This window comes from Podarcis bocagei, assembly GCF_964188305.1.
Source record: "Podarcis bocagei genome assembly, chromosome: Z".
In the NCBI taxonomy this organism is placed as follows: domain Eukaryota; kingdom Metazoa; phylum Chordata; class Lepidosauria; order Squamata; family Lacertidae; genus Podarcis; species Podarcis bocagei.
The window spans coordinates 1,746,800-1,769,382 of record NC_138140.1 but is presented as its reverse complement, the minus strand read 5'-3'; the positions used below and the strand labels follow the sequence as shown (position 1 = coordinate 1,769,382).

The 22,583-nt window shown below is 45.5% G+C and overlaps 1 protein-coding gene across 16 annotated transcripts in view; it reads right to left on the bottom strand.

Moving 5' to 3' along the window:
• Positions 1-22,583, bottom strand: part of STRBP (spermatid perinuclear RNA binding protein) — a 154,327-nt gene that overhangs the window by 57,161 nt on the left and 74,583 nt on the right. For 13 of the 16 annotated variants that reach the window (XR_014004244.1, XR_014004245.1, XR_014004246.1 and 10 more), the window contains 6 exons: positions 20,992-21,136; positions 8,806-8,900; positions 8,218-8,313; positions 6,809-6,920; positions 5,558-5,655; positions 3,989-4,100 (listed from right to left, as the gene is read on the bottom strand). Coding sequence is in view for 13 of the 16 variants with exons in the window: in XM_081179722.1 (XP_081035848.1) it covers positions 3,989-4,100; positions 5,558-5,655; positions 6,809-6,920; positions 8,218-8,313; positions 8,806-8,900; positions 20,992-21,136 (658 nt within the window). In the remaining 3 variants the exon portion in view is untranslated. The remainder of the gene's footprint in view (positions 1-3,988; positions 4,101-5,557; positions 5,656-6,808; positions 6,921-8,217; positions 8,314-8,805; positions 8,901-20,991; positions 21,137-22,583) is intronic. The other 3 variants (XM_081179725.1, XM_081179727.1, XM_081179729.1) reach the window with 1 other exon arrangement.

The following is a 22,583-nucleotide window of genomic DNA, read 5'->3' as shown; positions in this document are numbered from 1 at the left end:
TCAACGAGGCAATAATTTGCTGGAGGAAAAGTAGGAAAGCAAGTCCAGGGATGCCACCGGTCGCTGGTGCCATCAGACTTCCTACCTGCTGTATTCTAATGGTCAGTTACTAGTTTTGCTGGATTACAAATTTAGGTGTTTCTTACCTAACTCAGGGTCCTAGGATGGGAAGAGGTAGGCAGAAAACATTTAATTTGTTTTGTAACTTAAAAAAACAAAGTGTTCTTGGGATTCTTACTGTTAACAGAGATGGATCTTATTACCGGTGGGAATTTAACTGATTTACTGCCAGATCATTGGAACTGTCTTGACATGGATTTGTTCTGTGTTTTAATATGTATCGCAGCTTTTTGGGGTTTTTTTGCATACTGAATATCATTCTGATACTGTGTGTTAATTCACAGAATCAGTGAATTGTAGAGCTGGAAGGGACCCCAAGGGTCATCTAGTCCAGCCCCCTGAAATGCAGGAATCTCAGCCAAAGCATCCATGGCAGACGGCCATCCAGCCTCTGCTTAAAAACCTACAAGGAAGGAGAGCCCACAACCTTCCAAGGGAGTCCGTTCCACTGTCAAACAGTGGGGTTCCACTGCATTTTGTTGCCAGGTGCTTTTGGCTCCTCACCCCACAAGAAAGGAACGTGGCATTAAGAAACACAAACAGCTGGAAGAACGTTATCACTGGGAAGGTCCCTAGAGACCAACTAACTACAGGTGAAACTCAAAAAATTAGAGTATCGTGGGAAAGTTCATTGATTTCACTAATTCAACTTGAAAGGTGAAACTAATAGATGAGATCGACTCATGACATGCAAAGCGAGATCTGCTTCTACTTCTCAGAGGTCCACTCTTGCTCAATTTGCAATCCTTGTTTTGCTGATTTCATTTAATATTCTAATTTTTTGAGATTGTTAATTTGGGGTTTTCATCAGCTGTACGCCGTGATCATCACAATGATAAATCAAGGCTTGACGTATCTCGCTTTGCATGTCATGAGTCGATCTCACATATGAGTTTCACCTTTTAAGTTGAATTACTGAAATAAAGGAACTTTTCCATGATATTCTAATTTTTCGAGTTTCACCTGTATTGTGCTTGCTGCAGGATATACAGTTCAGAATGCATCCCTGAAAGATGCCTCCCGTGTCTCCCTGGACTGTTTCCATGCACAAGCCTTGCTGACAGATCAGTCATGGTCAAAGAGGAGCTGGCAAAGTACAATGCCACACAGAACCAACAAACTGCAACAAAATGAACAGGACTGGGGCAGGGATGGTAAAGGGACAGCACATTTGCCCTAGGCCAAATATTAATGAGGCTCACTGGCACATCCTGCGTGGGTATAAATAAAGCACTGGATTTCCACAGCCAAAAGTCACCTGGGAACAGAGTGTCTTGCTCCCTCCCTCTCTCCTTACCCTGAAGGGACTGATAAGCCACCTCCAGTCTGAGAGTCTCTCCTGCAAGTCTATCTTAGATGCTGCAAGCTAATAACTCTGCTATAAGCATCCCGGCTTCAGCATCCATCAGGTTGGCTGGAAGGGGAGGGAACGGAGAACAAGGGGCCTATCTATTGGCATCCATCATTTGCCTTAATAGCAATAAACTCGCCCGTAATAGAGGGTGTCACAGGATCAATGTTCTCACTTTAAAAATAAATGGCTGGGGCGGCCTAGGCCATCACTAAAGTGCCAAGAAGCCATTATGCTTTTGACAGCAGCGGGTACCAAAAGAGGCAACAGTTTAATTGCTGGGAAGTCCCACATGCAGCCATTGGTGTGGGGCAGCTGCACAGAGCTGCTAGGGGGAAATGGGGTCTGTGGAGAGATGTAGCTGGCAACTGAAGCCCAGCTCCTGCAGCAAGGAGCCCCCTCAAGACAGCCCCCTGGAGCATGGCTAGTTCTGCCAAGGCATCAATTAGATTTATGCCAGCTGGGTTTGAGAACCTTAATAAATGAACAAACAGACCAGTGTGTGTGGTTGTCTGGTAAACCCCCAAACGTTGCCTGCTATTCCCACACTGCAAACAGGAGGCAATGGGGAAGGCTAACAAATCAAAGGTCCGTATAGTTCAAGCTATGGTTTTCCCAGTAGTGATGTATGGAAGTGAGAGCTGGACCATAAAGAAGGCTGATTGCTGAAGAATGGATGCTTTTGAATTCTGGTGCTGGAGGAGACTCTTGAGAGTCCCATGGACTGCAAGAAGGTCAAACCGATCCATTCTGAAGGAAATCAGCCCTGAGTACTCACTGGAAGGACATATCCTGAAGCTGAGGCTCCAATACTTTGGCCACCTCCTGAGAAGAGAAGACTCCCTGGAAAAGACCCTGATGTTGGGAAAGATGGAGGGTGCAAGGAGAAGGGGACGACAGAGGACTAGATGGTTGGACAGTGTTCTCGAAGCTACTGGCATGAGTTTGACCAAACTGCGGGAGGCAGTGGAAGACAGGAGTGCCTGGCCTGCTCTGGTCCAGGGGGTCACAAAGAGTCGGACATGACTAAATGACTAAACAACAACAACAACAAATCTTCACCTTGCAAAGAGTTCGAATTCTGAGTTGCACAACTGGGATGTCTATTAAGAGAGAAAGCCTGAGCAGCTGAGAAGAACCTGAGCAGCAGGTTAGGAGGGAAACTCAGGATTCCTTGCAATTATTAATCTTTATTCTGCTTCATCCCACTTTCAAAGCAGGTTATGAATCACACAGTGTTATTCATAGAGAAAGACAGATATTTATATTACAAGCACCTCAGGGTGGTTCCCCTCCCACACACTTTTAACTTCACAACCGCCCTCTGAGGTAGGCAAGGCGGAAAGCAATGACTGCTCTGACACCAATTAGCAAGCTTTGTGGCTTTCGTGGACTCCCAGTCCAATATTCTAGCCACTGGTTCTCAGAAGGGTAGTGGTCTCCCACTTCCCTGGAGATCTTCAAGCAGAACCTAGATTTCCTGCATCAAGCGGGGGTGGGGATGTAAGTTTAGCTGGCCTACAAGGAATCCTCTAACTATAGGATTCTATGAAAACACAAAACACATTACTTTTCCAAATTTGGAATAGACAAAAATGGAACAGCTATGTATTTGGTCCCCCAAATCCATTCAGAAATATTCACATATTCTCTCTCTCTCCCCCCCCCCCTGACCCCACTGGAAAACTGTTTGTTCACTATGCATTTGAACACTGCATAACATATCCGAACCAAATTTTGAATGATGATTCCTAAGGTGGAGGTTTTGGTAAACAGCATCTGTCATAGATGCTTTAGCTGAGACTCCAGCATTACAGGGGATTAGACTAGATCAGGGGCCAGCAACCTTTTTCAGCAGGGGGCCAGTCCACTGTCCCTCGGACCTTGTGGGGGCTGGACTATATATATATATATTTGGGGGGGGGAACGAATTCCTATGCCCCACGAGTAACCCAGAGATGCATTTTAAATAAAAGCACACATTCTACTCATGTCAAAACAGGCTGGTTGCCGGACCATCCGTGGGCCGGACTTAGAAGGCGATTGGGCTGGATCCGGCCCCTGTGCCTTAGTTTGCCTTCCCATGGACTAGATGATCCTTGAGTGTTCCTTTCAACTCTACAATTCTATGATTCTGTGATTTGGATGCTGTTTCGAATCGAGGGGGCAGGCTGAACCTTTCACAACTGCACTGATTTTAGCAACTGATTTCAAAACTGCCCTGGTGGTAGTTCTAAACCCCCCCCCCCCAATTTCTTAGAGTTCCAGAGCAATGCTGGGTAAAAGGCTGCTAATCATTTGCATTTGTTCGCTGCCCCATAAACACAAATTCTCTGGGTGGAAGATAAGATATACTTCATGCTGTTTCTGAAAGTTAAAGGAGGAAATGCTGCTCAGGGATTCTTGAGCCAAAGACTCGGAGCTTCCACCCTCTTAGTTTCCACCCTCCTAAAACAAAGATAGCAAAACCAGACACTAAGCCTCCTCAAGTGACAGGGAGATTCCCTCTCCAGGTACCTTCTTTGTCGGATCCTGACCAGGAATATTTCTGGAACGACTTATTGGAAGGGAGAGGATCCATTTCCAGCACCTTGTAGATCTGCCCAAAAGCTGACTGTCTCAAGGCATGCTGCAAGAAAGAAAGGTTATTTTCAAGCCCCATTGCTCCACAAGGTTCTCCTAAACACATATCAGGCTATGTTCTGCCCTGCAGGCTGATGCCCACCACCTAGGTAACGGAGGTGTGAGAAAAGCACATGGAGAGAAAGCCCCACTCCCACCAGCAAGCAACACCTGTGCTGCAGGTAAGACAGGTGCCAACCCAGTTTTTTCTTATGGGAGAAGACTCTTGAGCTCTGTAGGAAAAGCAATCTGTTCTTCCTCCCCATTCCCTGACTCCTGCAAGGAAGCCAGTTTTATGACACTTGAGAGCTACATATTTTAGAACCCACTCTATTTTTGTGACTGCAATTATTTTAAAGCTGATTTTAATGTTGTATTTTAAATTGCTGGAAGCTGCCCTAGGACCTAATGGGGAAGGATGTAGGAAATCGAAAAATGCCAGTTCCAATTTGTAGGTAGGAATTCAGGTTTGGTATTAAAACTCCACAGAGGGAAAGGCCCACTAATTCCACACCCAAACCACTCCACCGCCAGTCCATTTGTACCCCACCCCAAACCAGTTCATTTTTAATTAATCTAGTTGACTTCCCAACAGATCCTGCTCTGAATAAATGAAATTCACCTTCAAGTACCCACAAAGTCATCTCAAGATAGTCATCATAAACTAACCCCCCTGCCCAACAGATAATCTGCCTAGGAACACAGATTACCCCCCCCCCCCCCAGTTCAGTTTTTCCAAAATCCATTAACCACCCGGAAACACTCAGAGAAAGATTCAAGGCCCACAGCCCACAGGGCCAGGTTTATCAACTCCACTGCAAGAGGGAGCCATCTGTGCTCACCCCCAGAGGGAGGGAGGGAGGGAGAGGAAGGAGGAGTCCAGCTTGGCTCCAGGACTAGCCTGGTACCCTTAAAAAACAAAGCTGGCTGGTGAATTGAATACACATCTTGCCCATACATACAACTTAAAATGCTGGCTTTCTAAAACAAGTATTGCAGCCACAGTAGTCAATTGGTACTACATCTCCTCATACAAGGTGGTATTACTCAGGATGCAATTACCGTATACAATGTGAAGGATGCAGATGTTTTCCATAGCCAACGTTAATGTCACAGGCTACCTTGGGGTTTTTTGTATTCATAGAACGTTGGTCAGGAAGCCAATGTGCTTATTTTGTTTTGACCCAAATGAAAGCTCTGACCTAAGGGTTTTCCTAGGCTTGCCATACGTCAGGAAAATTCCTGACATGTCCTGGTTTTCGGGTGTAAAGATGGCATCAGGGGTGAATTTTACTGAATTGGCAAAATGTCAGGGAAAACCCGGGTGTATGGTAACATGATGGAAAAAGCAGCAGAAACAGCTCTAAATATGGCGACTCTAGTTTTCCAACCACTTGTGGCCACAGAAGATGAACAAAAGGTGGTCCAGGATGCTCTCCCACCCAGGTGTCTGGCACATTTTACCTGGGCACTGTGGGTAATGGCTTCTCTCTGTTGAACAGTCAGATTGGACAAGGCATCCATTGGCTCCCGCTCACATGGATCATGCACACCAGGCCCACCTGTGGGGCAAGAAAGCTCAGATCAGCACCAAGGACTTTAGGACCAGGGATTGGGGATCCTTGGCCCCTTCCAGGTGCTGTTGTGGCTGCAACTCTCCGCAGCCCCAGCCAGCAGGGCAGTGGTCAGGGATGGTGGGAGCTGTAGTTCAGCAACCCTGGTGACCCATCGTAGCCCTGTGCTTCCTTCTTTTCTGAACTGCTGTGAGGACAAAATTATTAAGGAAACCAGGTAGCTTCAGCAGAATAGGGGCAGGGGGAATGGTTGCCCAAAAACTCCTGGGTGGAGGTGGGGTTTAAGGGCCCAATTTCTCTATTATTCTAGGACTGTTCATTCTGCCATATGCTGATGCTTTTAAGCCAGCTTCTGCTGCGTTTTGTGGGATTTGACCATGTATGCTTGAAGAATGTGAGTCCTTGTGACTGCTCAGTGGGGCAGGAAACAGGGATACCAATGGGAAGGATGGAAAGTCTACACTGAAGCCTTCACCCAAGTATCTTTTCTCACAGTGAGAGATCAGGAGCAGACCTTGGGGGAGGGGGAGGACTCTAGGTCAGTGGTAAGAGAATCTGCTTCCACCGCAGAAGGACTTAGGTGCAATTCCTACCAGATCCAGTTCAAAAGACCAGGCACCAGACCATGGGGAAAGACTCTCCTTTCTGCTGCCAGCCAGAGCGGACACCACTGGAGTAGACAAAGAGTCTGACCAGATATAAGGAAGCTCCCTTAGTTCCACTACACTCTTCTTAATGTAGAGAGAAGGGAAGAAGCAAATCTAAAGCCGGCTCTCCCCACAAGGAGAAAATAATGTCCAAATGAACCAAGGCATTTCAAAACCTATCGTAATGTAAGCGAAAGAGCCCCTCTGTGTTCAAGCACCACCTATTTCAAAACAGAACAAAGACTGCAAAATGGTACAGATGGCCCAATAAAACCACTGCGTTATTAAGAGACTCTCAGTGGTGCATGTTTGTTCCTTCCAAAGGTGTTAAAACAACACTCAATTGATTCACTTGCTTGGGGAAATACTACTTTAAAAACTCACAGGACTAGGACTGAGGCTGGCGCACAAGTAACAAACAGGACAAGTTGAAGAGATGTGTGCCCAGGCATGTACCACCCAGCACCTCAGGGAGTTCCTGTGGCAGCTCTTACCAGGTAGCAGGATCCCTGATGCCAAACACTCCATCACTCGCCGCAGAGCTTCACCGGCACCCAAGGGTCTATTGCACGTGCCTATGGCTTTCTCACAAATGAGCTCCAGTGGCTAGAAGACATTGAGATCCCTGTCAGTATGAATACCACCCATGGGGAAGAGGCAATGTTTGTTTGACACTTGGGTGCTAGGTTTTCTACTTTCATTCTGCATCAAGGGGTGGGGATTGTAAGTGTGTGTAAGGGAAGGTGGTGTACGCTTTAAAATGTTTGCATACCAGGAAATGGTGGAACAAACTGTGCATTAATGAACTGTGGGGTTGAATGTTTAAGGAAGGAGCTGCGTGCAATGCCTGGGCAGACAAAGGGGACAAGAGGGATCACTCACAGCAAGGATGGGGAATCTGTGGCCCTCCAAATGGGTGTAAGACTACAACTTCCAGCAGCCCTAGCCAGCATGGCCAAGAGTCAGGGATGATGGGAGCTGTAGTTTAGCAACATCTGGAGAGGGACAGGTTCCTCATTCCTGAGCCACAGACTGCTCTTCATGCCCAAGCTCTGGTTAAATGAATGGGAGCTACATCAATTACTATCCATTCCAATGGGCTTTTTCATAGGAGAAATCCCCAAATGGATTGTGTCTGTGGCAAAAGTAATTCAATCCACTTCCCACAAGGGTATCAGAAGATCCATGTCGAACTGTGCAAACAGTTATAGCTCTGTTTACTAAGGCAAGTGGCCCAAGCGAAGGGCACTTTCTTCTGACGTGAAGTCAGATTACTGCAATGTGCAGAGCTGCTTTTGAAGATGGTTCGGAAGCTTCGGCTGGCGCAGAATCCAGCAGCCAAGTTGCTCACCAGGGCAAGATGGCTTGAGCTCATAACGCCAACCCTGGCCCAACTGCACTGGCTGCCAATTAGTTCCCAAGCCCCATTCCAAAGTGCTGGTCTTGACCTATAAAGCCTTTTGCAACTCGGAAGCACAATAACTCAAGGACTGTCTCTCCTTATATGAACCAACTCAGATCCCATGATCATCATCTCAGGTCCTTCTTCAAGTTACCCCTCCATGGGAGGTCCGGAGAGCAGCAACACAAGAATAGGCCTTCTCAGCAGTGGCTCCCTGTTTGTCGAATGTTCTCCCTAGGAAGGCTTGCCTGGTGTCTTCCTTACATATCTTTAGATGCCAGCCAAAACGTTCCCCTATAAACAGACCTTTCTTTGGCCCTTCAACTATCTGTGACCTTTTACAAGTTATGTTTTTAATAAAGAATGATTTTATTTTATTTTTAAATCCTCAATACTCTTTGGAATGAAGGAAATGATGAGCTTGTAATCTCTCTTTCCCCCACCATGCAATTTAACAACCCTTTTCCTACTGGTGGGGCTCAATTTCATTCCAGTACTCACCCATCCTTTCAGCGGCGCCCAAGTGTGGACTCTGTTGCACAAATCTCGCAGAATACGCAGCACAATCACACAGGACTTTAGTCCATTTGCCCTTGCCTAAAACAAACAGAATTGTTCCGATCCACTTGAAAAATGCCCAGAATAAGCAGGGTTGTGTTTTTTTTTAAAAAAGCAAGCCTCTGTGTTTTGTTTTTAATGTACAGGGATATAAGGAACACTCTTTTACATACAAACATGCATAACAACAATATGACAGTAAAAAAAGTTACCCAAAACAAGGGGTGGGGGTAGAATTGCTTTCTTTTTTTAAACAGGAGGCAGGATAAGAAAAGGAAGAAAGATTTTTTTTAAAAAAGCAGCATTATGACATCGCTTTGTAACCATTCCAGACCATGACATGTGAGAAGCAAGTGGCTCACAGATCTGCAATATCTCAGCTGTTGAGTAGAGAAGGGTACTGAAAACACTAAAATATAAAAATAAAAATAACAGAGGCAGCATTTCTGATGTGTTTCAAAATAGAAAGACAAAAAAGGAAAAGGGGGAAAGCAGCAACTTCTACAATAAGGTAAGAACGAAAAGCCCAACCTGGAACCATTTGGCGTGCCGCAGAGACGCCAAAGCATCAAGGCATTTTTGCCTGTCGAGTAAGTCCGGAGGGTCTTTCATCGGAACACTGTCTACTGGGAAAAGGGGAATATAAAGAAAAACAGAGACAGACACCATTTGACCAAGGGGGTTTCTGTCACAAAAACACAGAAGACTTGGCAGCATGAAGGGGGTGGGGGACTTAATAAGGCTCCCAGAAGTCCTTTTGATTCCACCCCAAATTTTATTTTCTTCTCCCAACACTGCAAAATGACATTTCATAAAATAAATGAAGCCAATTTTTGAAATAGTAAATATGTGTCCGTGTAAAAGAAGGCATTTTTTCCCCAATTGGCCACAGTGAATCTGGGATCTTATTAATTTTTTTAATTTAAAAATGTAACACATCGGGGGCAGACCATAAAAAGTGTGACGCTTTGCATCATCCCTGCTACTCTTAAAGACTTTTGGAGTCGAATGGGAAATAAAACCAGAAGAGATTTATTCAGCACATCCTGGCGCCTGGGAAGGACTTTGGCAGTTCCCCTCTCTCTGAATGTAGTGATCAATTCTTTATTATTCTCACCCCAGCGTCCCACTTCCAATTTACAGGGAGCGAGGTTGGGATGTTTAACAATGATCAGATATTGCCATTAAAACCCCAGGAGCCAAGAAACTCTGTGCCTTTGGCAATTCGACAAATGTCTCAGCCAGAGCTGCAACCCAGATGCCGTCACAACTTGGCAAGACAGCAACACCTCTATTGACGTTTATGCTCTTTTCTCTCTCTTTTTTTTGCAAAAAACAACATACTTCTTTGCAGCAATTAAACATGTTTTAGCCAATTGCAACTGGACAATCTACAGCATCTTTATTTTTTCAGCACAGAGAAATTCACATCCATAAGGATTCACTTCTCTTTTTAAAGCCACACCACTTTAAAGCTCAGATGGCTTTAAAGGGGGATTAGACAATTTCGCTGGAGGAAGAAGGCAAGGTTATTAGTGGCAACTAGTCCCAATGGCTGCATGGAAGTTCTGGATTCAGAGGCAGTATTCCTCTGAATAAGAACCACTTGGGACCATGAGAATGAGGGGGTTATTGCAATCGCACCCATGCGTAGGGACACCCCAGAGGCATACACTTGGCCACTATGGGAAGCAGAACACTGGCCTCGGCCCAGTAGACCTGAAGGAGCGTCTCCACCCCCATCGTTCTGCCCGGACACTGAGGTCCAGCACCAAGGGCCTTCTGGTGGTTCCCTCCCTGCGAGAAGCCAAGTTACAGTGAACCAGGCAGAGGGCCTTCTCGGTGGTGATGCCCTCCCTTCAGATGTGAAGGAAATAAGCAGCTATCCTATCTTTAAAAGACATCTGAAGGCAGCCCTGTTTAGGGAAGCTTTTAATGTTTAACAGACCACTGTATTTTAATACTTTGTTGGAAGCTGCCCAGAGTGGCTGGGGAAACCCAGCCAGATGGTTGGGGTATAAATTATTATTATTATTATTATTATTATTATTATTATTATTATTATTAGGACTTTGATCTGATCGAGCAGAAATTTTCTTACATTCACAGGAAATATATGAGATGACTGTGTGGCTCTCAAATATTAGTATGGGGAAGGGTCATGTCAATACCACACTTCAGAGCACATGCACAAGATCCCAGCTCAATTTCCAGATAATTTTTTTTGGGGGGTGGAGTATGTTTCTTCCCAGAGATTTCAAGAGACCTGTGGTAAGGAGGGAGGGGAAGCTGTGGCCTACCTGCTGCTGCAGGTCAACAGCTCAAACCATCCCTGACACGCTAGCTGGGTTGGCAGGAGCTGGGAGCCCAGCAGCGACCCTGAAGTAAACAGGAGCATGCTAAACGGACCAATATATGGGGGTCATAGCTCAGTGAGAGCACCTGCTTGGCATGCAGAAGGCCTGAGGCTTAATCCTGACCATTGCCAGTTAAAGGGTTCTGTGTGAACCATTCAGAGTGATGGCTAGCCAGAACAGCCTGCACTGGGTTACCTGGGCTAACACAGCACAAAGCAGCTTCACATACGCAAAGCAGAAATGCTTGTATGCTTTGGCAGGGGCCAAGCTGTGCTGATAGTCCTATGCAGTATTTTGGAGCTCCAATGAAACAGTCTTGCAACATCTGGGCAAAAGCTGTCCTGATGCATTGGGCTGCCCACTATCAGAGACAGGTGATGGGGGGAAGTCAGGAGCCTTGGATTTCCAGGAAGGCAGGCAGGTGAGGGAAGGTATGGTCAGCACCACGGAGAGGGACCATGGTGTGAGTTTTGGGACCATAACTAGCAATCCTGTGGCTGAGCCAGAACATCAGCAGCATCCTGGAGCAACTTGCAGATTGCCAGGGCCAGGTGTTCATGGGGCAGAGCCCCACACCTTGAACTCTGTATCTGGCAAGGTAAAGGCCTAGTGCCTTTTTCTGCTGCCAGGAGCTTCTTCTAGGTACTGGAGTTTCAAGCTGTGGAAGTATTGTGCATGTTATGTGGTGTTAGAAATCTCCCAGGCAGGCACAAGGTGCATTTTGCACCTGGCATGGGTCCAACTGCGACCATGTGAAGATCTCTGGATGCCAGATTAGCGACTGACATCGCCATCTGGCTGGCCACTCCAGCTTTCTTAAGCAGGTAGGCAGAAGAGCTTGTTTATTTCATTTATATCCCATATTTTTCTCCAAGGAGTACATGGTTAAACCCCCTCCTCAGTTTTAATCACTACAGTGACCTTGTAAGATAGGTTAAGAGGCTGTGAATGGCCCAAGGTCACCCACTGAGATTCATGTTTATGGATATTGTTTTACGTATTTTCTTATGTGTATCATTTGACATGTTTTTGCTGTGCTTACTGTGCACATATGCTTATATATTTACCTACTGTAAGCTGCTTTGAGATTTTTCAAATGTTAAATGGTCTATAAACAGAAATGATGATGGTGGTGGTGGTATCTCATCAGGGCAATCTCTCTGAGCAACCTGCAAGGGAAACACCTGAGTCTGATGGCAAAGGCTCCTCCTCTTCAGGACTGTGGGGAGGAGATGTGGACTCTGGTTCCTACAGACCAAGACATGGCTCTATCTCCTTGGGGCTGCTGTCATCAGAGGACTGTTATCTCTGAGGATCCCTGCTCCGGAGCCATAAAGAGAGTGACTTAAAAGCTCAAAATTGTTCTCTCTCATTGATGGTATGGACATGGCTTACTGGAACATTAGATATTCAAGAAATTTCATTTCCTGAAATAAAATTATTTAGGCATCCTCTCTTATTGCTGAAAGAGGATCCAAGTTTAGTTTATAAAAAGTAGCTGGGTTTATCATTTTATCTACTGCGGTCTGGAAAGCCTGCCGGTTCAGCATGTCACAGCCCTGTGCAACCCGTAATCTAGCAGAAGAAATTAACAAGCGTAGAAGAGCATAAACCTCAAAGAAAATCCAAAGCCGTCTTGATTTGCAGCCTTCAGCTCTGGCTGTGACAAAAAAGGAGCCACAAAGCGCCTCACAGTTATGGTTCAACCCATATTAACTTTGCAGCAGATATTTGCATTGTTCTTTGCATTACGCACATCAACAGGATTGCAACACTCCCAATAAAAGCTGCAAAGTCGTAAATGGGATTAGCTGCTGGATGTTTTTACAAGCACAATAAAGGACAGTTTGGAGATTTATTTTAAAAAGTTGCTGTTTTGTTTCTCCCCTCCAACCCCAACTCTTGCCAGCATCTTTTAGTTCTGTGAGTGGAAAGGGCTTTGCCGTTTCCCTTCTCCAATGGTTAATACCAGGATATTTTCTGATGCAGAACAAAAACATTTTGCATGCATCTAGTGGGGGGAGTTGGGGGAGACAATAGAAACATCTGCTTCAAGATCATGCTTTGGACAATACAGCAACCAGTGGGTGAGAAAGAATCTCTTTTAATAAATTGCGGGGGTGGGGGAAAACAACAAGAGAGACTGACTGGCTGCAAGGCCGCTCCACCAACCATGCAGAGACCACCTGGGCCCACCTTGCAGGGAAATCGTGCAACCAGGTAACCATTAAAGCCGCTGGCAAAGCAAGCACAACCTTAAGAGCGGCACAAATGAGGAACTTTGCTCAAGTAAGACAGATTCTGTCTGCCTTAATAAGTTACCCGGAAGAAGATAACTATCACCAAAAAAACCAAAAAACACCCACAGGGGCTGGGCTTCCACAGTGCTCATTTAGCATTAATTGAAGAGGCCATGGTGAATGTGTTAGGAAGCCTTTGAAAGCAGCGAGGCTCTGAGAAGCTCAGTTTATCCTCTCTGTTTTCGCAAGGCCGAGTCCCCCACGTCGCAGGCAGCCAATGCGTGAGAGTTAAGTGTTGCAGAGGAACAGAGAGATGGAGAGAAAAGTGGAATCTTCAAGGGGGTGGCTCACAGCGTCAGGACTCGTTTTGGCGACCCTCACTAGAATAGGTGTGCCAGCTCATGCTCTGACCGTCAGGGAGGCAAAACATCTGCAAAAAAGACATTCGGGTGGACAGGACTGGGTGACTTTAACCACTTCATTACACGGGTGGAGGGGGGAGAGGAATGTAAGCAAGGAAGAAAGGGCTGTGGGGCAGTGCCATAAACACATCTGGGGTGAAATGCAGCCATGGGGAACTGCCCTCCAGAGTGAAAAGCTCTGTGCCACCTGTGCTCCTGCTCACCCAACCTCCACCTGGCCCATTAAAACTGCAACCCTTCAGTTATTTGTATGCTCCCTTAACCCAAGAGATTTATTAGTTTTTAAAGGAGGCAGGGTCAAAAAGCTGCAGGCTTTCCTTGGGGAGGTCTTCTCCCTTCTGCTCACCCACCCTCCAAATTCAGCCCAGAGACTGAGCTGGGTGTCAGGTCTGTTGGTGCAGGATAACTAAAGGTAAAGGGAAAGGGAAAGGGACCCCTGACCATCAGGTCCCGTCATGACCAACTCTGGGGTTGCGGTGCTCATCTCTCTTTACTGACCGAGTACAGCTTCCGGGTCATGTGGCCAGCATGATTAAGCTGCTTCTGACGAACCAGAGCAGCGCACGGAAACACCGTTTACCATCCTGCCGGAGCGGTACCTATTTATCTACTTGCACTTTGACGTGCTTTCAAACTGCTAGGTGGGCAGGAGCAGGGACCGAGCAACGGGAGCTCACCCCGTCGCGGGGATTCGAACTGCCGACCTTCTGATCGGCAAGTCCTGGGCTCTGTGGTTTAACCCACAGCGCCACCCGCGTCCCTTTGCAGGATAACTAAAGGCAGCTCATTTGCAGAGTTGGGCCAATGGGACAGGGCAGGGCAGAGAGATCTGAAGGGACCAAGAAATGAGAATGAAACATATTGCCACCTACTGGGAAAGGAGAAACTTATACACACACGACAGAATAATTGATTCCTTCATTGCAGGGGGTAGATGAATTCTATAATTCAAAAGAAGGATTTGCAGAGGAGGGGTGGAATCAGCACATTTTTAAAAAAAGGGCAAAAGAGAATTTAAAAAGAGTTTTTTAAGGGCCCACTGAGCAAAGTGGCAGCGTATGCATCTATTAGGGATGGGGGGGGGGAGACCTGTGGCCCTTTCTCTCCACATGTTGATGGGGAACAACCCCCCTAGCCAATATGGCCAGTGGTCAGGGATGATGGGAGCTGTAGCCTAGCAACATCTTTAGAGCCCCCAGTTCTGTGCCTCTGGTATAAATATATAAAAACTCCAAATTGTTACAGCTAAAAAATAAATGGCCAGCAACCGACAAAACTATAGGAACGCCGGGCCGTGCGGCAAGTGCAAGGAACGCTGCCTGGCCTTCACAGCTGCTGCAGCAGCCCTGGCGCTGGGTCCCTCCGCTGCCACCAGGAAGGCCAGGCCAGGTGACATTCCGTGCGCTTGCCACCTGCGTCCAGTCTTCACAGCTGCAGCAGCGGCTCCAGCACTGGGTCCCTTTGACAATGGGGGGGGGAGGAGGGGGGAAAGAAGGGAGGCGCTATCAGGATCCACGTCAGCTGCACGGCTCCCTTTGATGGGGGCATGGGGGGGGGGAGAAAGGGCTGGCTTGGGGGGGAGCTGCTTTAGGGGGAGAGAGAAAGGGCTGGCTGGGGGAGAGAAAGAACTTTTGCCTCCCTTTCCTCCCCCCCATAAACTTCCCCCTCTCATGTCCAGTTCGCCACCTCCTTCCACACAGCAACCTGCGCACGCTCCTTGTCCCTCCAATGACAATGGGGAGATCACTGCCAGTTTTTTGTACTGGGAGTAGACCACAACCTTTTGGAAGCTGGATGTGCCTGCTACATATCAAGCATCATGATTTATCTAGCATACGATCCCTCTAGTTCTCCTTCTCGTTCCCTCTACTGACCACAAGCCTTGCCCACTCTCAGCCTTGTTGACTTCTCTTTCTTCCATTCTTTTCACAAATAAGAACAGCTAAGAAAAGGTGGGTGGGAGGCTGATTTTTTGCCTCTGGGAAAAACCAAGGTAGTAACTGCATAAAATGATTAAAAAAAACCCAAACCCACCCCAGACCTAAGTTCTTTATTCCCAATGCATATTGAGTAGCTAAGAACACCTGAAGCCCCTTTCTGGGTCAGACCAAAGGTCCACCTAGCCCAGCCTCCTGGTCTCACAGAAGCCAACCAGGTGTCCCAATGGGAAGCCAATGGGCAGGATCCGCGTGCAGCAGATCTCTTTCCCCTCATGTTGCTCAACAACTGGTATTTAGAAACCTACTGGGTACACATTACTCAACACTACAGGTAAAATGTGGCCATCATGGATAGTAACTATTGATTGACAAATTTGTGACAGATGAGGCTAATCCACTTTTAAGGCCGTGTAAAGTTGGCCGATGCTACCTCTTGTGGCAAATTTCAGAGTCTAACCATACGCTTTGGGAAGAAGTACTTCCTTTTGTCTCTTTCAAATCTCCCAGCATGCGGATCCATTGGCTGTCTCCCACTGGCTTGTAGTTCAGAAGAGAGGAAGGTTCTTATCCACTTCTCTACACCACACAGAATTTCATTTTTCAAATGAGCAGAATTGGATTGCTTTGGTACATCAGTGAAGTACATTGTCCTTGAGAAGAAAGCGTTATCCTCAAAAATATATTGGGATTTAAAAGAGAGTATCTGTTCCTCTACCACTGTTTCCATGCCTCCTTAACAACTCAGTGATGCTTCACATATCTTCTATTAATTCCCAATTCTTTCAATCCATGCCTGGAGGGAAAGTCTGGATTCTAATAAAATGCTTACAATTACGATTGCTAAGCCAGGGGCTGGCATTTATCCCTGCTAAATTAATGGGTTTATTAGTTGCAGGGGCCCACAAATTTAGGCCAGGCTTGGTAGTCAACCGTTGCCTCTGGTAGTTTGCAAAACTGGGCCACCTTGCTGCCTGCCTCACAAAGGTGAAAGCAAGAAAAATCCCTCTGAATTCACTGCCTACAGAGAGTTTTATAAGAAGCAAGGATTTCTGCTCCCCACTGAATCCCTGCAAAGGCGAGGGCTTGGTGTGAGGCATTCAGACTATTACCTTCCCAATTCCCACTTCCACACATCTACATCTCCAACCCACCCAATTTGGCCATGAAGCACCCCTATCGCCATTCCACCTGCACGAAACACTTCTCCTAGCAGTACATGTGAAAAGGATCTAGGAGTCTTGGTTGACCACAAACTTGACATGAGCCAACAGTGTGACGCGGCAGCTAAAAAAGCCAATGCAATTCTGGGCTGCATCAATAGGAGTATAGCATCTAGATCAAGGGAAGTAATAGTGCCACTGTATTCTGCTCTGGTCAGACCTCACCTGGAGTACTGTGTCCAGTTCTGGGCACCACAGTTCAAGAAGGACACTGACAAACTGGTATGTGTCCAGAGGAGGGCAACCAAAATGGTCAAAGGCCTGGAAACGATGCCTTATGAGGAACGGCTAAGGGAGCTGGGCATGTTTAGCCTGGAGAAGAGGAGGTTAAGGGGTGAGATGATAGCCATGTTCAAATATATAAAAGGATGTCACATAGAGGAGGGAGAAAGGTTGTTTTCTGCTGCTCCAGAGAAGCAGACACGGAGCAATGGATCCAAACTACAAGAAAGAAGATTCCACCTAAACATTAGGAAGAACTTCCTGACAGTAAGAGCTGTTCGACAGTGGAATTTGCTGCCAAGGAGTGTGGTGGAGTCTCCTACTTTGGAGGTCTTTAAGCAGAGGCTTGGCAACCATATGTCAGGAGTGCTCTGATGGTGTTTCCTGCTTGGCAGGGGGTTGGACTCGATGGCCCTTGTGGTCTCTTCCAACTCTGTGATTCTATGATTCTATGATCCTTCCAGGGGCTCCAAACACCTGTCCCCAATTCCATCCTGAAGGAGACAAATTAAAACTGACCAACGCTTCTCATAGTGATGATGGTTCAGTGTGGGGTGGAGGGCAGGGAGGGGAGAGGGGAAACAGAGGAATATGTGGTATGTCTAGAAATGGAGAAAGAGCAACCAGGAGTCAAAAGTCTGACATTGCTCAATGGCTAAATTATGGGGAGGGGGAGAATAAAAAGCACTGGAGACACGAGTAAGGAATTCTATTCCAGTGGGGATGAATGGGACAACCCTATGCGTGCCTACTCATAAGTAAGTCCCATGGAGTTCAATGTGGCCTACTCTTGGGTAAGGGGGTACTCGGGGTAGGGTCGGTGGGTAACATGGCAAGAGCGCTGAACACCGTTGCTGGTTTCCTATGAATGCAGAGGAAACATCCTCCATCCATGTCTTTTCTTGTGCAAAGTCCAAGTGTGTAACAGGAGATGGGACAAGACACGGTGAGGAGACAGATGACACCCAGAGAACGTTATGTGCAGCGGTTTAAGTATGGCACTTTAGCAGTAACCTCAACTCTGTCCTGCTCATGGGTATTATTGGCTTAAAGGTAAACACACATCAATAATTAGCAGAGAAGGGGAGTCTTCTGGAGAAGGAAAAATACCCAACAGCTTCATCACTACCATGTTGGGCAACGCATTTGTGAGAAGCCCCTTCTCCCGAGTATCCACTGTTAAGACCCAGATTATTTAACACAGCATTTAATCAAAAAGCAAACAGACTTGGTATCTGTTGTTAACCGATAGCAAAATTGAAAGGGAGTCAGCAATGGAATTTGCTAGGTGTGCCAAAGTCCAAGCTGAGAAGGTATAAAAGTAGGATCTGACACTCGTCCTGAAAGGAGGCAGCAGAGGCACAGCACAGTGCCTCTGCATACACACGAAGCCAGATACACACATATACACAAAGCCAAAGAGCTAGGGCGGGGGCCAAAAATCCCAGCCAAGGGCTAGACAACCTGGTGACCCTCCAGATGTTGTTGAACTACAACTCCCATCACCCCTAGCTAGCAAGGCCAGAGCTCAGGGATGATGGGAGTTGTAGTCCAACATCTGGGAACCCACAGGTTGAGAACCGCTGATCTAGAGGGTATCAGGTTGTCTGACCCAGTCCTGTCCACCCCTTCCCCACCCCATAAATATGAGCTGATCAATTTAACAGTGGTTCCCAAAGACCAGTGATTCCCCAAGTGGGTAATATAGCCCGGGGGGGGGGGGACTGGGGAGGGCAAGGGATATGTAAATGAATACCAGAAACTGAAAATCTGGTTTCGCTGTTCATTCATTTTGTTGAATTAGTAAATTAAACTAAAATATTTTAAATTGGATTTTGAATAAATGTGCAATTAATTCTTACTGTTTTGGGTTTTGTGGTTATCATCTTCTTCATTGGGTCATGCAAACCACTTTTTTGAATACTGCTTTTATGGGGATGAATTTATGGAACCAAGGGGGCAGTGGTCCGAGTAAGTTTGGGAACCACTGGTCTAGACCAAATGATGTTTGCAAAGCTAAGAGTTATGTATATGGAAAGATTCTGTTCCATCTGGATAGGAGACCAGTCTGTTTCTGAAATAAATTTAAAATCCTGTTTGCAGCATACTCAACGTCAGGGACAGGAACACAACCTTGTAGTCCAAACACTCAATGATAATCATTTTCCATGAGCAACGTGTTAAGAGTTTGGGTTAGAAGGCTTCTGGTCCTGCCTGTCTTAATGGAGGCAGCCCCCACAACAGCGGGGGATCGTCGACAAATGAAAAACAAAGATGACAGAGGGCAAATCATCCTTGCAAGTTTTCCCCAGGGACGGGGGGGAAGGGGCTTCAATCACAGTTCATCTCGGTACCTGGCTCTCACTCTAGCATGGAATGCAGGAGGCCAGGGGCTGCTGAGTGCAAAAGCACTTTGCCTGACGAAAACCCTCCTACGCCGCCATTATGAAACAGAGGTTCTCCTTTTAGCTGGCTTTAAAATACCGGCATAAGGGTTGCAACAACATATTGCCAAAGATACCAGCTACATGGATCAAAAGTTTGAATTGAAATAAGATTTTTTTTGGCGTGAGTATCGGTTGGGGGGAGGGAAGCCCACGGTTTGTTTATTCTAAGCTTCTTTTATATATCTATGATTTGGCAACCCTCTCCAGGATATAAAATAAAAAGATATTTACAAGTGAGGAAGGGAGGTTGGAGTAATATTGATACTAGCAAGCAAAAATTGAAACTGTGTGATCTGAAATGAAGAAAGGAGGGGAGGGAAAACTCAAATATGACTGTGTTGGAAAGACAGAGCAATTCCCCTCACCTCCGTTTAAAAACAACAGACAAGGAAAGAGAGACTGAGATTTCTGTGTTCTACTGATAGAATGTACAGTAAGATAAAGTTTAATTGGGCCATAAATCTCCAGCTGGAAGGAAAAGAATTTGGGGGCTGTGATCAGAACCCTGCAGAGATTCTGGGAGTTGGAAAGGAGTATTACCGTATTTTTCCGTGTATAAGACACCCCTATTTTTTGGGACTACAAATTAAGTAAACACCCCTCAGAACTACCTGTGCATAAGATGAGCCTGAATTTTAAACCTAATTTTTTGTTTAAAAAATCCTAATATTTTACACGAAAAAATACAGTAAATCTTTAGTGCATTTGAAAACTGCCCACCTTTTCCTAGGTTGAGGGGGAAATGACAGAGATCTATGGCATGTTTTACTAGTGAGACAGAATGGTTTCTAGCAGACTGCCATCTGTTCCGAGACATCGAAGCAAGGGATGGAGAAATAAGACCTCTGAGAAACTTGGAAATTCAGTTCCGCCCGAAGCCATGATGGGAGAAAACAACAGCTGGGACGTGAAAGAGCAACACCATATATGGACAGAAGGAATCTCCATTGATATAACAGTTTTCACACGCAGGACAGGAGAAAGATAATAGTTTTGAGTTCCACACGTGAAGCTTTATAAACATATATATTATAACATAACAAATGGAAATCACTAATTCTGTTGATTAAGGATTATTGTAATTGTATTGTAACTGACGCAGTGAAATGCACCCAAACCATCAGGCAGGGAGTAACTAGAACTAAAATGTATTAATTTGAAGTTGATTGCCACTTTGATAATTGTATAATTTGGGGATTAATTGTTATTGTTATAATTTGGCTATTATTTGGGGTATATTGGAAAACTAATAAAAATTATGTAAGAGTTGGGGATTAGTAGCAAAAGCAGTATCTCAGAGGGAAGAAAACAGGTGAGTAAGCTGTGACCCTCTAGATGGGCTCCAACTCCCATCAGCCCCAGCCATCATGGCCAATGGTCAAGGATGGTTGGGAGTTCAACATCATCTGGAGAACCAAAAGGTTCCCCACCCCAGGAATAAAAGTTAATAATATTTTAGACCAAGACCTGCCTTAACAGAGAGATTTTCACACAGGGGTGAGAAGAGGGGCAAGAGGAGGAGTGCATTCTAACATCTAAGGTCAGCCATGGAAAAGGCCCTGAGTGAACCATGTTTATATGATACTGAAAGCTGACTTGGGTGGGCTGTTCTGAAAATAGTGTCCTAGTAACAATCTCATAAACTAACAGAGTTAACTGAAGGTTAGCAACTGTACTCCTGTATACAACTTTCTCTGAATGGGGCTGTCGAATCCCTAGTGAGATCAGATGCTTCTGCCCATTCTTTTGGCAAGTAAACTGAGGTTTGCTGGTAGCACAACAAGGAGAGAGAACTCCTTTTTCACCTGCACAGTATAAGGAGGAAAATCATTAGCACAATCAGGAAAACAAGGGAACTCCTCTCAATACCTCCGTCCTTCTTCTCAGCTTCGTCCCGGATTAGAGGGGAGGTTAGGGTCACCTTGAGAGTTAGTGGAAGCTCCTTTGTGCTACGGATGATGATGGCTGCCTCACCCACATGATGCTCCACGTGGTATTTCTCCTCTGTGAGTTTCTGAAACAGTTCAGAATTGCTCAGTTGAGTCACTGCGGTGGGAAATCACAATCTCAGCAAAGAAAAAGACGTGTTTATGCTGGATGGAGCTGATGGGAGTTGTAATCCGAATTTTCAGGAGGGCAAAGTATTGACTAACTTCCTAGAGACTGTTGCTTTGAAACAATATCAGAACACTGGAAAACCAAACAACCCATCTTCTCATTTTCCTTCCACTGGAGATGGTGAGGCCAATATAATCTTCTCCCTCTAGGCTGGGCTGAGAATTTGGAAGTTCTCATTATTTATGCATAACTCAGGGAAGTTTGTAGTGGGTCTATCTGAGCACCCAGGGTTGACGGGGACACCCTTATGGCATCTATGTAGATTATTCCAAAAGTGAATCCAACCCCAGCAACAGTTAAAGTAGAGGTATTAGAGCTGCCAAGGGTTCAAAGGCCAGTCTGAACCAACACATATTTTCCTTTTTTATAAAGGGCAAGCCAGAAGGAAGATACCCCTATCCATTCTCATCCTCCACTAACTGAGCCCCTAACAAAGTGGACAATATATACTAAATAATAACAACTTCTCTTGACACACATAGTTTAGTAGGGGAGTTGGAGAATTTGCTTTATGAGACATCTGTGATTACTTTTTTTAATAATAATAATAATAATAATAATAATAATAATAATAATAATAGTACTATTACTTTTAAATTGTGTGTGAATTTTTAAATTATTTGTTCTGGCAGCCGGAAAATTAAGAGCTAAAATTGTGGCTCCCAATGTTGAAAGTTCTTTCTGTTTTGCAATGGCTTACAGCCAAACAAATAAAGTTGTTACTTAGCTGCCTACCAACCTAGAGAAAAAGTTTATTTCCTTAATAACATTATAATCATTAGTACTATTTATTAGATGTAGCTTTACAGATAAATGAGAGGGCAGCTCCAATTCTGAGAGAGAACAGAAACTAAGAAGGCACTTGGGCTTTGTTAGATCAGGGCAGAGGGACCCATTCCCCCCCCCCCCATTTGTGTTGTCTACATTTGTTACTGTGATATCTGGGTTTCTTGACTTCCTTGAAACTGATGTTTTCAGAACTTCTTGACCCAAATAATTTTGATGAACATCTGGACTGTCAAAGAGACATCCCACTGAAAGGGACCACTGCAGGACAGATACACTCATGCAAAAGAGGGGCAGGCTGGGCAGATGCACAGAATTTATTTTCTGTTCATTCAGTTTATATAGCATCCTTTATCAAAAGATCCCAATAACAGTAAGAACACATTATGGAGCACCAATTATAAAATTCATAATAAAAAACGTAATAACAAAAGATGAGCATATCCATGGCTATGTGTCCCATGTGCTGGGGACAAACGGCAGAGGATGCTTATCACTTCCACACCTTGTGGGGAGCTTCTGTTTGCCCACAGTTGAAAACAGAACACTGGGTTTGG